At 44.7% G+C, this 14,057-nt stretch overlaps 4 protein-coding genes across 4 annotated transcripts; 2 read left to right on the forward strand and 2 right to left on the reverse strand.

The window, feature by feature from the left end:
* Positions 1–240: 240 nt before the first annotated feature.
* EAE98_005372 (uncharacterized protein) lies at positions 241–2,133 on the forward strand (the record flags this gene model as incomplete). The annotated part of the gene is made up of 1 exon (XM_038952994.1): positions 241–2,133. One exon carries the CDS (start codon positions 241–243, stop codon positions 2,131–2,133), a length of 1,893 nt encoding a protein of 630 aa, XP_038810836.1.
* An 823-nt stretch (positions 2,134–2,956) lies between these two features.
* Positions 2,957–5,693, reverse strand: EAE98_005373 (uncharacterized protein). The gene is made up of 4 exons (XM_038952995.1): positions 5,004–5,693; positions 4,837–4,954; positions 4,215–4,783; positions 2,957–4,152 (listed from the first exon to the last, which is right to left on the reverse strand). Exons 1-4 carry the CDS (start codon positions 5,337–5,339, stop codon positions 3,103–3,105), a joined length of 2,073 nt encoding a protein of 690 aa, XP_038810837.1. The 5' UTR covers positions 5,340–5,693; the 3' UTR covers positions 2,957–3,102.
* Positions 5,694–6,290: 597 nt separating this feature from the next.
* Positions 6,291–7,476, reverse strand: EAE98_005374 (uncharacterized protein; the record flags this gene model as incomplete). Its single annotated transcript, XM_038952996.1, has 4 exons — positions 6,291–6,444; positions 6,502–7,138; positions 7,191–7,276; positions 7,328–7,476. 4 exons carry the CDS (start codon positions 7,474–7,476, stop codon positions 6,291–6,293), a joined length of 1,026 nt encoding a protein of 341 aa, XP_038810838.1.
* A 2,662-nt stretch (positions 7,477–10,138) lies between these two features.
* On the forward strand, positions 10,139–13,758 carry EAE98_005375 (uncharacterized protein). The gene is made up of 4 exons (XM_038952997.1): positions 10,139–11,687; positions 11,740–11,827; positions 11,897–12,868; positions 12,994–13,758. The coding sequence occupies exons 1-4, from the start codon at positions 10,764–10,766 to the stop codon at positions 13,038–13,040; spliced, it is 2,031 nt and encodes a 676-aa protein (XP_038810839.1). The 5' UTR covers positions 10,139–10,763; the 3' UTR covers positions 13,041–13,758.
* The last annotated feature ends 299 nt before the right edge of the window (positions 13,759–14,057 follow it).

Consider the following 14,057-nt stretch of genomic DNA (forward strand, 5'->3'; position numbering starts at 1 on the left):
TTCTTTTGGAACAGGTCGATATCAACAGAGCAGGAGTTGGATTATATACGATGCAAACCTTGCAATTCCATCATGTCTATCTGTATTTGTATGTGTATGGATTCATAGTCGGCAAACACTTCTAAAATAAGCTTCCATGGAATTTCGAGAATGTTGGAGGACTTTCTTGTCGCTCTATGCACTTTCTGAGACTTTGCATGCTAATTGTGTGAGACTTTTGTAGAGAGCAAATCAACGGATATGGCCAACTATCATCGTCGCATGGCCGCACTCCCATCGAGTCTCTTATCAGAGGAAGATAGTCATTTGAACTCGTCAAAAAGGTCTACTTACAGATATGAACGGGGATCAAACACGCAATGGCTAGTTGAGACCCTCCCAATTCTTGTTAAGAGGACTGCTCATCATTCTCCAATCTCGCATGGTACAGCTTCTTCACCCCCCAAAAGCAGTAATTTGCCTTGCCCGGTATCGTCCCTGCGTAGGCCTGTCAACAATTCGCCAGTTTCGGTCTCGTCTTCACGGTTCCGTCTCGGAAGGGAACCTGTGAATCCAAAGTCATCCCCACGCACCAGAATCAACGATGCAAATAGTGCCCCTTCGCCAAATCACTCGTCCAGAGGTCCACCCTCAAATTCTCAATACACGAAAATCGCAGCTTCAACAGCACGTAGAATCCCCTCAAGTTCACCGGCTTTGACCTCATCCCTACTTCAAACCGATGATAAAGTAGGCAAAGTTCATCAAAGACGTAATTTCCTGCCTGAATTGACAGCTCGCGACATAGAGTTTCTAGAGAATTCACAGTCTTCTTCTCCAAACTTATCGGCCCCGTCTTTGTCAAAACGAAACCAGGTTAGCAATTTACCATACTCAGCTTCATCTCCAAACATCAAGAAGTTATCAGATTCCAATGAGAACGCTCCGCCAGTTCCGTTTGCCCCCAAAAGTGAATTACATGAAAGAGTCTTGCATGGTCGTCGTGGGTCTGCACACACCAACAATTACTACCCGCATCCGCTATATAGCAATCCTACCGTTGCTAGCTCTGTCTTGACTGCTTCTGCATCTAGTACGGATATTAGCCAACCAAATTCTCAAAATCAAAGGATGCCAGATCGTGACTCCTCAAGGATTCCAAGCCCCACATCAGGATCCAACTTGAAGTCTACTAGTCGTCGACATCTCCATTCTCCAGTGAGGAGAGCTATAGAAAAGGGAGAAGAAAGTCGGGCACGAAGACGGCACACTTCACCAATTTGGGCGTTACCAAACATTCAAACCAATGCAACATCTCCTGCGGGACCATGCCAAACTGCTTTTAAAACATCGGAGCTGACACCGGAGCCAAAACAGGAATCGAATTCTCTTCCCAAATCAAAAACGTTTGGTGTCTTCTCTACTCTCAAGAACTCATCCTCTATTCAATGGCTTCATAGTAATCGCTCAACGTCAAACCCCACTCATTCTGCAGGCCCAACTATCTCGACAACAAAATACTCGCCGATTCCGGAGTTTACAACAAATACCCTCCAGGTCCATACCGCTCAGCCTTTTGCTTACTGGTGCGGTCGATTTCAAGCCGTGTCAGACCGGTATCAGAGCGAAGATTTTCATGTTTGTGTCATCAATCCCCTTCCTGTTCCACGAGATAGCGATATCAAACGTGAAAAACCATCCTCTCACTACAGACGCACCGGTAAAACACTCCGAGAAGCAAATTCTCCATCGAATTCTGATTCGCCGGCTCCATTCCTAGAGAGATCTCGCAAGAAGACCCCAGTCAAATCACATAAGACTGTTCTCGCCGTCTCAACTCCAGCACACTTTCTAGAAGATTTTGATAAACGAGCTCAGAAGGTCATGATGTTTCTTGCATCATTGTGCTGTACAAGTCCGGCTAAGAAGAGTCTCAGGGAATGGCAAATTCAATATGCTACAGTAATGAAGAATAAAGCTCTAATGCCTAGAAATGATACAGATGATAAGGGCTTCTTTGGGAGAATGGGAAAAGTCATTAGTGACGGTGTTAATGGGAACAAAAATGGTACAAATGGAAGAGGAACTGTAATGGGAAAGCGAAGCGCTTTTAGCCTCAGGAAAGGTGGTAGAAGTGCAGCGGAAGACCACTGACTATTCCTCCAATTTTCGATGATCAAAGCTTGGATGTATTGGAAGCGAAGGTTCACATGTTGGAATACTAACATGCTTAATATATTTAGCTCCAAGGTCGTGGTAATAGGGGATGCCAAAATATTGATTTGAGGAACGACGTTGGACTTTACAAATACAAATGAACATGGCAGGAGCTTGCAAGTAAATGATGATTCGATGAGATACGATGGTTATGAGCGATTCAACACGATACAATAATATGAGATAAGAATCAGACGACACGAGATGAGAAACTACAATACGATTTTTATGAGGACATCAAGATGGGCTACGAAATGGTTCACCACAGTACAATAAGATGAGACGGAAAGACAGGTTCTAAGACATTGTTTAATAAATAGCTATAGTTGATTATTTCTGGTCTCTCAGTGGCGAGAGAAAAGAGCAGCAGCAAAAGCAGCAGCAGTAATAGTAATGAGAACGTTTGAGACTTTGAAACATTATCCCAGTATTAAATTGGGGCTTGAATATTCCCTACGAACCGTGATTTGGAAGCAGTATTTGAAAGTCTGTATAACAGCAACTTATCAAAACTGACCAAATGCGAGCTTCAACATCTTCCTAGCAGAATGACGCATAGTCAATTGACCTGTTAAATTGCAATGCTCGAATCCTCGCTTACAGGCCCGCCAGCCAATGAAAAACTACCTCGAAGCTGGAAAATGTATTCTAATTACCACTCATGGAGCAGATTACTTCTACTCTTATTCATAACGATGCAGTGCTGAAGAGCAAACGATATCGAAGAAGAGGGAAGCATAGGAAGAATTTGAATAAATCATAACGTGACATAAATAACATTTTCAAAGGCTCCTAAAACGCAGTACTATATACAAGGCGCCATAACCAAATATCCAAAACAATCCTCCCTTTCAATTTCAATTACAGCGCTTCTCAAAACTCGTTCACTCGAATGAAATTATCCCATCAACAGCATCTCTTTCCATCCACCAGCCTACTCTCCCCATCCGTCAAATTCAACACGCTCTTCGCCTCCCCACCCTTACTCGCCGCCACACTGCTCGGCGTACTGCAGTAGCTAGGCGGCACATCCAGCGCGGGATTCTTGGTGAAGAAATTTCTCGGCCTCAACAACAACGTCATGGGTTCGGCCGGCATGATGGGGAAATCCTCGGGGCTGGGGAAGTGCGTGATGCCAAACGTGTGCCAGAGCACAATATCCGTATTCTGAATCGACGCCTCGCCGTTGGCGATCCACTCGGGCAAGCCCGCGCTGGGCTCCCCCGATGTCTGCGGCACGTGGCGTCCGGCGGGGTGCAGTTGGTCGTCTGAGTAGGGCGTCACGTGGACGGCGTGGCGGGCGAAGCCGGCGCGCTTCCACACGAGCGAGCCTTCTTTGGGGAGGAGCTTGGGAACCTCCCGGCTGACGAGTTTGTAGGAGACGGGTTTGTGGGAGTAGGGGTTGAGTTTGTTGGGGTTGGCCATTTCCCAGGTGCGCGAGGTGACGCCGTCGTAGTCGGAGATGGATTCGTTGACGGTTTTGTATTCTGTTTTGTGGGCGAAGAAAGCGTTGCCGTAGGGATTTTCGGGGGAGCCGACGGCGCCGGCGCCGGGGAGGGCGTCGGCTTGGAAGACGGTGTTGTTGGGGCCGTCGATGTTGGAGTCGATGCGCAGACAGAAGAGATGTTGATGATTGTGCGCGTTGACGCCCGGGTAGACTTCGGTGCCCCAGCCCTTGGTGTCTTCGCCGGGGTTCATGGAGTAGGTGTTGAGGATACCGGTGAGTTTGATTTCGAGTTGGATGGTGCCGTCTTGGTGGAAGATCCAGTAGACGCAGTATTCGTAGTTGGCGGCGGTGAAGATGTGGGAGATGATGAGTTTGCGGCCGCGAGTGACGATGACGGATTCGTCGCGGAAATCGGTATGTTTGAAGAGGATACCGGCGTCTTCTTCGTGGATGCAGATGGCGTTTTTGATGGTGGTGCTCTCACCGGCACGATTTACAAAGGCAGCGTCCTAGTTTATCTATTGTTAGAAATGACTGGTCGTGTTTCATGCTGGAATGGATTAGACTGTACCATGTAATGAATGGCACCTTTGCAGTCACAGCCGAGAGAGAGACTGTTGGTCATGTATCCTCCTCCATACTCTCCAAGATCGAAAGCGTGTTTACGTTGATGTGGATGTTCGGGGTTACCATAAGGAACAACCATCTCGGCGAGAGACAGTCTGTAGAATATAGGTCTGACAGTACCCTTGTCATTGTATGTAATGTTGTTGAGGACAATACCTTCCTTGTAGTTAAATCCGACATGGAAGTTCCAGTTTTGCCAATTGAGCTCTCGACCATTGACCTTGAACGATACGCCAGATGGTTGTGTAATATTGATTGGAGTGATATCTTTCCTGTACCCTCCCTCTTTCTCAATGCTCGCTGGGTGATAATTGTTTGGCGCTGCCTTGTTCACGGGTCTTCGAATCTCAGGGATATCGATGTGAATGATCTTTTGTTTTTCGGCATCGAAAATAGGACAGAAATCAAGGGGGAATGAGTATTGCGAATCGTCCATGTGTGGTCGATAATACATGAGGGCTTGTTGTAGACGAACGTTGTTGCCAAATCGGTGGTCGTAACCAATGGTCCATGCTGTTGTCGCTTAGTATAAGGGGAGTAAACGAGGGAAAATACAGGGGACTCACGATCGCAATACACTTTGTGCATATCTTCCGCTGGGATACCACTCAACACACATTGTTCAATGACCTTGGGATCTTTACGAACAACATGCTCGACAATTTGGAGATCTTCCATGGTGATCTGAATTTATTGTCAGCTTTTGTTTGCTCGGGATAGATTGAGAACATACTAAAGGTTGTACACCATCAATGTTTTCCCATTTCAAAACTCTTCCCTCTGCCAGATCAACCAAGCCATCGTACACCTTACCACCTGGCGCGATAACCACCACATCTGCGATTCTCTTTGGTCTTGGAACAACTTCTGGGCTCTCGAGCCATTTCATCATCTCCTTTTTGCGAGGTTCATATAATGTGATGGCATTGTAATGAACGGATCCCTTTTCAGCCCGGATAATCTGAACTGCTTTCTCAATTTCTGCATTGGAAAGAGGATCGAATGGATGAGGTGGAGGGGAAGTTGCGGCGAGGTGATGTGCGAGGGATCGAAGTCTATTGGAAGCCATTCTGGCGAATTGCAGAAGTCAATTGGGAGAAGAAAAACAACAGATAGATATCCAATTGAGACTCTAGGTTCTCTTTGAAGGAATTTCAGAATAAAAAAGGATCTTTTACAAGGAGAAAAGCAACAGAAAGCGGTATACAGAAAGAAAGGTGATGGGGGGACTGGAAGCTCCAAATATATATCTGCTACGCGTATCTCCACTGAACGTCAGGTACCTGTGCGTGAGCGGGACTTGGTATATCAATCGGGTCAAGACACGACAGACCAGCGCATGAAAGTTTCTGAAGTGGTATTCTCATTACATTTCTCAAGAGGATTGTGAGGTTATCGTATGGCTGGACAAATCCTAGCTCGTCCGATTCTATGACCGATGACTTTGATAGCTGTTCCAACGAAATATGAAAGCTTGGAAAAGTGGATAGAGGGGTCCGATAAGCTTGAGATAAGATATTCTAACCCCAATTGGGTCATGGAATCCCGATCCACGTGATTGCGAAATGTCTCGAAATGAGCTGTACGGATTAGGGATGAATTTCCGGAAGATTTCGTGTGGGTTGGTGAGAAATAGGAAATGTTGATAGGGAAGTTCATTCGTCTTGTTTTGACAATGTGGTTGTACAAAAAATTATAGTCGATCCCGGGAGTCTTTGGATCAGATCGATCGAGGGAATAATTCACCGCGAAGACGTTGAGCATCACGCGTGGCCTTACTGATACCAGTGAAGGAAAATGATCAAGAAATAGAGGGGTTCCAAAAAGAGAAACAAGAAAGACTGTTTGCAGGTAAAATCGAAGCGACATGTTTAGGAGAACCACATTGGAAAGGTCAGGATACAGAGCTTTTCGCTGTAGTTATACGGGCAGGCACAAAGACAATAGTCAAGTAGAACAGTACGTATTGCAATACTAAAAAAGATCCCTAGACTTCAACATGGTGCATACAAATAAGTCTCTAACAAACATTAGGTCCCGATTCCAACACTTTTGCAACCCCCTGTGCCAGAACGTCATGCATAGGATAGGTAGGATGCAATGAGTTCAACCAGAAATACTCGTTGACAGGTATGTAGCAAGATGGATCGCTATAATTTGATGTCGGCGTACCACTGCAGTAATTTGGTTAGCAGGTTAGAATCAACCGAGTAATGAAGGCAATAGCTTACTTCTCGTACGCGACGCAATAAGCAGTGGTATTGTGGTAGACAGATGTCTGAGGAAAGCTCTTCGGATTATCCAAGACTTTTGTGAATAGGGCATGAGCGTCAACTGTGAAGACATTGACATCCGTGAAGGTTTTCTTGAGGCTTTGGGCAAGTGTCGCAAGACGGTTATTCCAATCAGCAATATCAAGCTTTTCCTGGGCTTGTGCTGCGGCCCCGCCGGCAATCGACAATGGGCTTCTATCCACAGGTGGAACATTCAGAAATGCAAAATTACGAGCGCCGATGTAGTAGAGCTCATCTACTAGACCGTGATAAACTGCCATGATTCGTTCGTTAAGGTTTGCAGTTGCCGGAGCTCCAAGGAAATACGAATTGCCAACATCGTTGATGCCGTCGAAAAGAGCAAAAAGGGTGTTGTCAGATGACCATGGAGCTATCTCTGGCTTTCCTGCGTAAGTGGGGAAGAACTGATTCTCGATTTGATTGGCAATAGATGAGACTTCTGGTTTATAAGGTGCTACAAGATCGGAGTCGACCGTGGCTCCTCCATACGCCAAATTATACGTCAACACGGTAGATTTGTTGTATTTGACTGTGAGATAATCTACCCAATTTGGACCATTGGAAGAAGTATAGCCTAGGAGAAGTCAGAGCTACTTAGAGGCATATCAAATCGAAGGTCTTCTAACCTGGATATGTAGGATTTCCAAGTGGATTGGTAGGTGTCGGCTGAGTGCCATTCGTCTCGAAGCCAGTCTGCGTGTAAGAGTCCCCACTAGTATAATTAGTATGTGTATTCTTCATTGTTATTTGGTGAGTTTCTCACAAGACGAATGCATATTGGAGTTTGTTCCAACCTGGCCAGTGTGAGGTTGCTGAGCAGTGTTTCTGAGTATCCTGGGCTAATGGTGCTCCATGAACGGAAGCGAGAAGAGATGCGATAGCAAGCACAGTTGCCAAGCGTAACGAAGCCATCTTTGCAAAACCTGTCAAGAAGCCTACGATTTAGATATTGAAAATATGAAGATCTAATTGATTATGTTGAGAGAAGAACAACGTATATCACTTAATTCAAAAGACCACGGCCTACCGAACTTTCCGAGAGCAAGAATATAAAAGTAGACATGTTCACAGACTAGAATGGGTAGATATAAAAGAACTGTGATAGTATCCTTTGAATTGATTCCTTGTAACGCAGTGGGGAACAACAGTCTACAACTAACCTTTTGTAGAATATAAATCGTATGAATTGGTTTGTACTCCGAATTGCAGACGGAACATCTCGTTCCGCTGCCGGTTGAAGGCCAAGCTTCTCCACGATGTATTTTGCATGCGGGGAAGATCTAGCACCCGCCTGCGTCATGAGATTAACTCGCCAATGATAGTCTGAATGACAACTTAGCCGGTGGGGTTCGAGATAACTCTATTCACCTTGTGAAAGAAATCAAACCTTGCTCTTCCGGGTGATTGAAGAACGGAAAAATTTGCGATATGCAAGCGGAACTATATACAACTCCGAAGCTGGTTGATGGATGGATGGATGGATGGATGGCGTTCGAACATGCGCGAACGTTTGAACATTGTCAAAGATTTGAGGCGATGCGATGTAGAAACTATTTATCGGATGTTTACAAACATGACAACACAGTCCTCGATTCTTTGGTTGAACAATCCAGTTCTAAATAAGTTTCACAGGGTTTGCACCTCGAAGAATCTCAAGAACATCAGATAGATACGGCGTATTCGTAGGGGAAAAAACAGTATGAATTTGACCAGTCATTATCCATTGAAATCCCTTGAATTAAATGAGTTATAACTGGACTATAAATGAAATAAAATGTTTCCAAATAGATCAAAGGAGTAATTAGCCCCTAATTATGTAAATCATATTTGAAGAGAAGGCAATCAATATTCGAGGGAAACAATCGAATACTCAAAAGTGTTATCGAGGTGGTCAAATTCCGACTCGTATTTCTTTTACGAATAGAGAATGTCTTATCACTCTATCATCGGAACATCCTCGGGTAGAAGCTCATACTTGGATCAAATCACTGAATAGAAGGGACTTGATGTTTTGCGAGGTATGGTATAACCTTAGGTAGTTTGTAAAGTGTCGTCCTAGTCAGCTGATGACAACTGGATGAAGGTAACGATGGCACGCTGTAGCAAAAGCCTTTCACGATTGATTCGCTATGACAAAATGCTATTCGCCTTACCAAAATTGTTATCTGCACGAGAAAGAATCCCCGGTAGTATCGAAAGGGACCCTCTAAGATCTCAATTGTGGACTTCCAGAGTATCAGAGGCCTTGGGTCAAATTCTTATGATGTATCAAACGGGTTGATTGACTTCAATCACAGATGGTTCTTATTGATGCAGACGGTGATGGAGGGTGATATTCTCAGATCCACGCAGGATTCTCCCAAGTAGTATTGGAAGTACGTCCAAATCGAAGAAGAGCTAACGTTCGCGTTCTTTCTTTTGCTGAACACTAATAAATAGTGGGATGGGACGGGCCGGGTAGAAGACTAGAAGTGTTGCCATAAGTGTGACTCTAGTGCTGTGGGAAGGAGGAACTTGGACTATCATGCCTAGGTGTGTTTTTTTAATGGTGTTAGGTGTGTATATATAAGGATTGGTATTTTAGATGGTTAAACGAGTCATGTGATGATAGGCGAGCGTTGATAACTTTAGCTAGATGCACTTTAATGATTGCTAGAAAGATCTAACTACGTATTAATCTCACTTCAGGTACCTACTTATATTATTAGATGAATATATGAATATATGAATATATGTTCATTTCCCAGAAGATTACAAACTCATCCTTCTTATGCTTGGTAATACATACGTAGCTAATGTTTTTGATATCATGTCAGATATATTACATGTGTACTCCATCGTACATCGTACATACCTGGTACTTACTCGGTATCGATACTCGGGCATAAGATTCAAAAGTAATTAATCTGATCGCCATCTACGTCACCTGGCCCTAGAATCTTTTCCCACCAGGGACGGTAAGGAAACCCTTGGGTAAAGCCCTGTGCCTTGTGGAACCCATTCACGGATGATACCTGGAAAGGAAGATAGCAGTGGGGGATATTCTTGGATCACTGCCGGCGAACAATCAAAATGTGAATGAAGATAAAGAGAGAGATCAAAACTCGATGCAAAGGGGAAGAGAGAGTACATACGGAGTGTTATGATATACGCCTAGTGTCTATCTAGTGTATGTGTATGTGTATATATATATATATATATATACATATCCATCTAGGTTTATACTTCACATATCATGCTCGAGGTATAATCAAATCAGATGGTGAAGAGACCAGAAAGGCCACCAATACCATACAATTCGATCCTGTTCCAGACAATGAATGTTGATTACCTATATATCAAGGTATACATGCATACATACTTGACCACATAAATCAATAGATCAAACGCAAGACAACGAAGCATACGCATACCTATACCGTTACTCGGAGACAGTTTATACTCCATCAACATACATACATACATCCACATACGAAGTACACACATACACCTACTAGGGCTAGGGAGGGAGGGAGAGAATCTTTCTATCCATTCAGAAACCTTTCACGTGTAATGATCTCCTTGGGCAGCAAAGGTGCATCGGTACATACCAGATATCATCAACCCAATGATATTGCTTAATACGAAGTCAACACTGCGTAAACCATGAGTGAATCCTTGAATCCTTGAAGTTACAAAATCCTTGAATCCTTGAATATTTTCGTCACTTTAACCTGTTTGTGTTAATTTTGCATCGCTTTGCACGCTTTGCTCACTCGCTCATAACCTTTCAATTCCAACCTCCAAATTCTCCCCAAAAAGTCAAAATTCCAAATCCCACATCCTCGAAAGAATTATCCACCGTCTCCTTTTTTTTTCCCTAAAAAGAACTTTAATCACAAGTTCTCGAACCTTAACACAATTATTATGTTCCAACCTCCTTATTTTCATATCGTGAAAATTCTATACCTCTCATCTCCGGCAAGCAACGTCTTTTGGGTTGATTCTGATCGGTACTTTTGGTTGGGTTTACCATACACCCACCACGTTTTTGATCACTTAAGCGGGGTACGAGTTCACCACCGCAACCTACTGGGTCATTTCGCATAAAACATCCCTCAGCTGAACAACAACTTCTCGAACCCTTCAACCTTTCAACAATCTAAATCCAACTCTCACGCCATTCACTTTGATTTACTCAAACTTAAATTTGAGAAATCATGTCTAGAATGGGTGATCCTTATCGAAATTCCTCGGAAACCCTAAGCAGCCGTGGCGGTGGGGGGAACCGTTGGGACAGTGAACGGTTCGCCTCGGAGCGCGACCGAGTCCGTTTCGCACCCGATCGAGACGAACGAGATTCCCGATTTCTCAGAGCTACAGGTGGCCATACACGAGAACGATCTTATGATGATGTTTACGAACGTCGAGGTCCACGAGGATACGAAGAGGAGCGAGAACATTACGACGAACGGGATTATTACGATTCACCCAGGCTTCAACGTGAACCAGAACCAGGACGACAAAGATCTACAACTATTACATTGGAAAGAGAGCGAGAGAGGGAAAGGGATGAGTCCCCACCACCTCCTCGAAGAGCTGGTGGCAGACCCGCATTTTTGAGAAGACAGAGTTCTCTTGATACATTTGACCGCAAGCCGCTGGTTAGGTATGAGAGAGAAGCCGAGAGGTTGAGGGATGAGTATGGTCCACCTGCCAGACGCCCAGATGTTAGGCCACCACCTTTGACACCTGTTCCACTACCAAGAGCTAGAGGACTGCCCCCACCTAGAAGATATGCTGAGAGAGATTACGACGAAATCAAGGTCGCAGAACCCGACTTCTATGGTGATGAAGACTTCAGAGCTTATCCCGAAAGAATTAGAGAAAGAGAAATCGTCAGACGAAGGAGAAGAAGTCACGAGAGAAGAGGCAGCCATGAGAGAAGAAGCCACAGAAGTCATAGCAAGGAGAGTCGTTCGACTGCCACAAGAAGCGTTAGAAGCGAGAGCGTTAGCTCATCTGATAGTGGTACTACGATATCAGTAAGAAGTGAGTTCCCTAAGAAGGGAAAGACAAGAATGCCAGCTAGGTTGGTCAGCAAGAAAGCTATCATCGATTTGGATTATCCTTTCGAAGAAGAGGTCAGTCATTTTTAATATGTATCCGTTAGACAAATCGTATTGACATGTATAGGGTGACACGATCATCATTCAAAAGGCACTTGGAAGAGAAAATATTGATGAGGTTATCAAGTTGAGTGAGGAATACAAAGCAGCTGAGAGTAAGTATCTATCTTTCATTTACTCTTCATCACCGCACCAAAATGCCCCCTAACCCCATGCTTCCAAAGAAGTCAAAGTCGAAGAGACGAAAGAGGTAGAGACAACTCTAACAACATACCTCATTGCTCCAGAACTCGAAATGTCAGGTGGCCGATCAGAAGCTGGAACTGTGATCGAAGAACGTACGGAGGTCTTCACCATTCCACCACCCCCACCACCAGTAGTACATCACGCACCTCCGCCTCCTCCATCGGTTGTACACCATGTCCCTCCGCCTCCTCCATCGGTTGTACACCATGTCCCTCCGCCTCCTCCATCAGTTGTACACCATGCTCCTCCACCTCCTCCATCCGTACACTATCCGCCTCCTCCAGAGTCAGTTCACTATCCTCCCCCGCCAGAGTCAGTTCACTATCCGCCTCCTCCGCCAGAGTCAGTCCACTATGCACATCCACCTCCAACTCCAGCTCAATGGGCGCCACCTCCCGCATCAGTTGTGTATGCGCCACCACCTCAACCAATCATATATGCACCACCACCGCCACCTCAACAGCATGTTGAGATCCATGAATCCACTAAGATCGTCGAACGTTCTCCATCTCCAGCACGAAGCACATACTCTCATCATAGTCACCATAGCCACCATACTCATCACCATAATGACCCCGTCATATTGGAAGGACGCCCTAGATCGCGAGACGAAGAGAGCGTCTTTTACGAAAAGCGGGAAATCATCGAGCGCACAGAGCCTATCGGTGCAATGACTTTATCACACTCTCACAGTCATCGTAAGGATGAACGCTCGATTCGAGCTGAGATCAAAGCTCTCGAGGCCGAGAAGGAAGCACTCAAAGCGGATCGACGCGCTAACCGAGAGTTGCGCCGCGCGGAGCGTCTTCGTCGCTCAGGAGCCCGACATAGCGACAGCCAGTTGGTACTTTATGAAGAGGAAATCCATGATGGTAGAGATGTGACCGTTGTAAGAAGGGAAAGGATTGTGGAGCCTGAGGGAGGTGTTAGGATCGAAAAGGACCGAAAAGGTAGGATGAGCATCAGTGTTCCTAAACATGCCTATCGTTAGGTGTCTTGCCTGAATGAGGTGGGTCACTTGAGATCGGAATGGGTGGTTTTTGTGAATGAGAGCTAACCCGCTTATTCTCCACAGCTCCTCCACCAAAATTGGTTAGAGCCATGTTGGCTACACTGACTTAATTTTACCTCTTTGACAATAAATACCTTTGCTTCATATCACGCATTTCGAGCGTTTATTGAGTCGAGATAGATTAATGAATGGCGTTGACACATATTATCTTATGGCTGGTTGGACGGAGCTCGTTAATTTCATGCAGGCAGAAATTGTACTTTTTCTTAATTTACTTCTGGAACTCTTTTCACGGCATGGCTATCTAGACTGTATCTGACATTGAGGGATTCATGGGAGGGATATCGGATATGGAAATGGTTCATACGATGATGATATTTACAGCTGCAATTTTACGTTTTATTGCTCTTCGTCTTCTGCTTCTTTAATTGGAAGATACATTAGTTAGGATACCTACCTATTCGTACAGCTTTTGCGCTTTCTCCCTCTCTTCTCTTCTCTTTCTCTTGCTCTTTTTCTTTTTCTTTTGGTGCTGAATACCTATGCATTTTGCACGGTTTAATGAAGTTACGAAATACTTTTTTCTTCTTCTTTCTCTCTTTGGTAATTTGGTTTGGTAATGGGTGGGTGGATGGATGGGTGGGTGAGTGGATATTTGGGAAAGCTGTAATGGCATTCTACCTGGTTGGTGAATGGATGGATGGCTTGGTGGATGGCAGGAAAGTATGGAAAGTGTGGAAAGTGAGGGAGGAAGGGAGGGAGTGAGGGATATCTGAGCTAGTGATAGAGAGATAGGATACAATATTATGATTATGAAATTGATGGTTTCAATGCTCGGTGTGTTTGTGATGAGTTGGGGTGAGGATTGGAGTGAGGATTAGAGTGAGGATTAGGGAATTGTAGGGGATGTGGGAGTTTTTTTAGTTTTTTTTTGGATATTTGATAGGTGGGTGGGTGCCCTGAATGTTAAGATTGTGAATACCGCGAGTAGGATGGTATCTACCTACTTTTCTTGGTATCTACAGTATATGTATATAAATCCCCCGAAATCATATGGTTTCATTTGAACACCGTAAACGCCTCGCTATGCACCATTTCCTGCCCCATCCCATCCTAATCCATCGCGA

Source organism: Botrytis deweyae (genome assembly GCF_014898535.1).
Source record: "Botrytis deweyae strain B1 chromosome Unknown BDEW_010, whole genome shotgun sequence".
NCBI lineage: Eukaryota > Fungi > Ascomycota > Leotiomycetes > Helotiales > Sclerotiniaceae > Botrytis > Botrytis deweyae.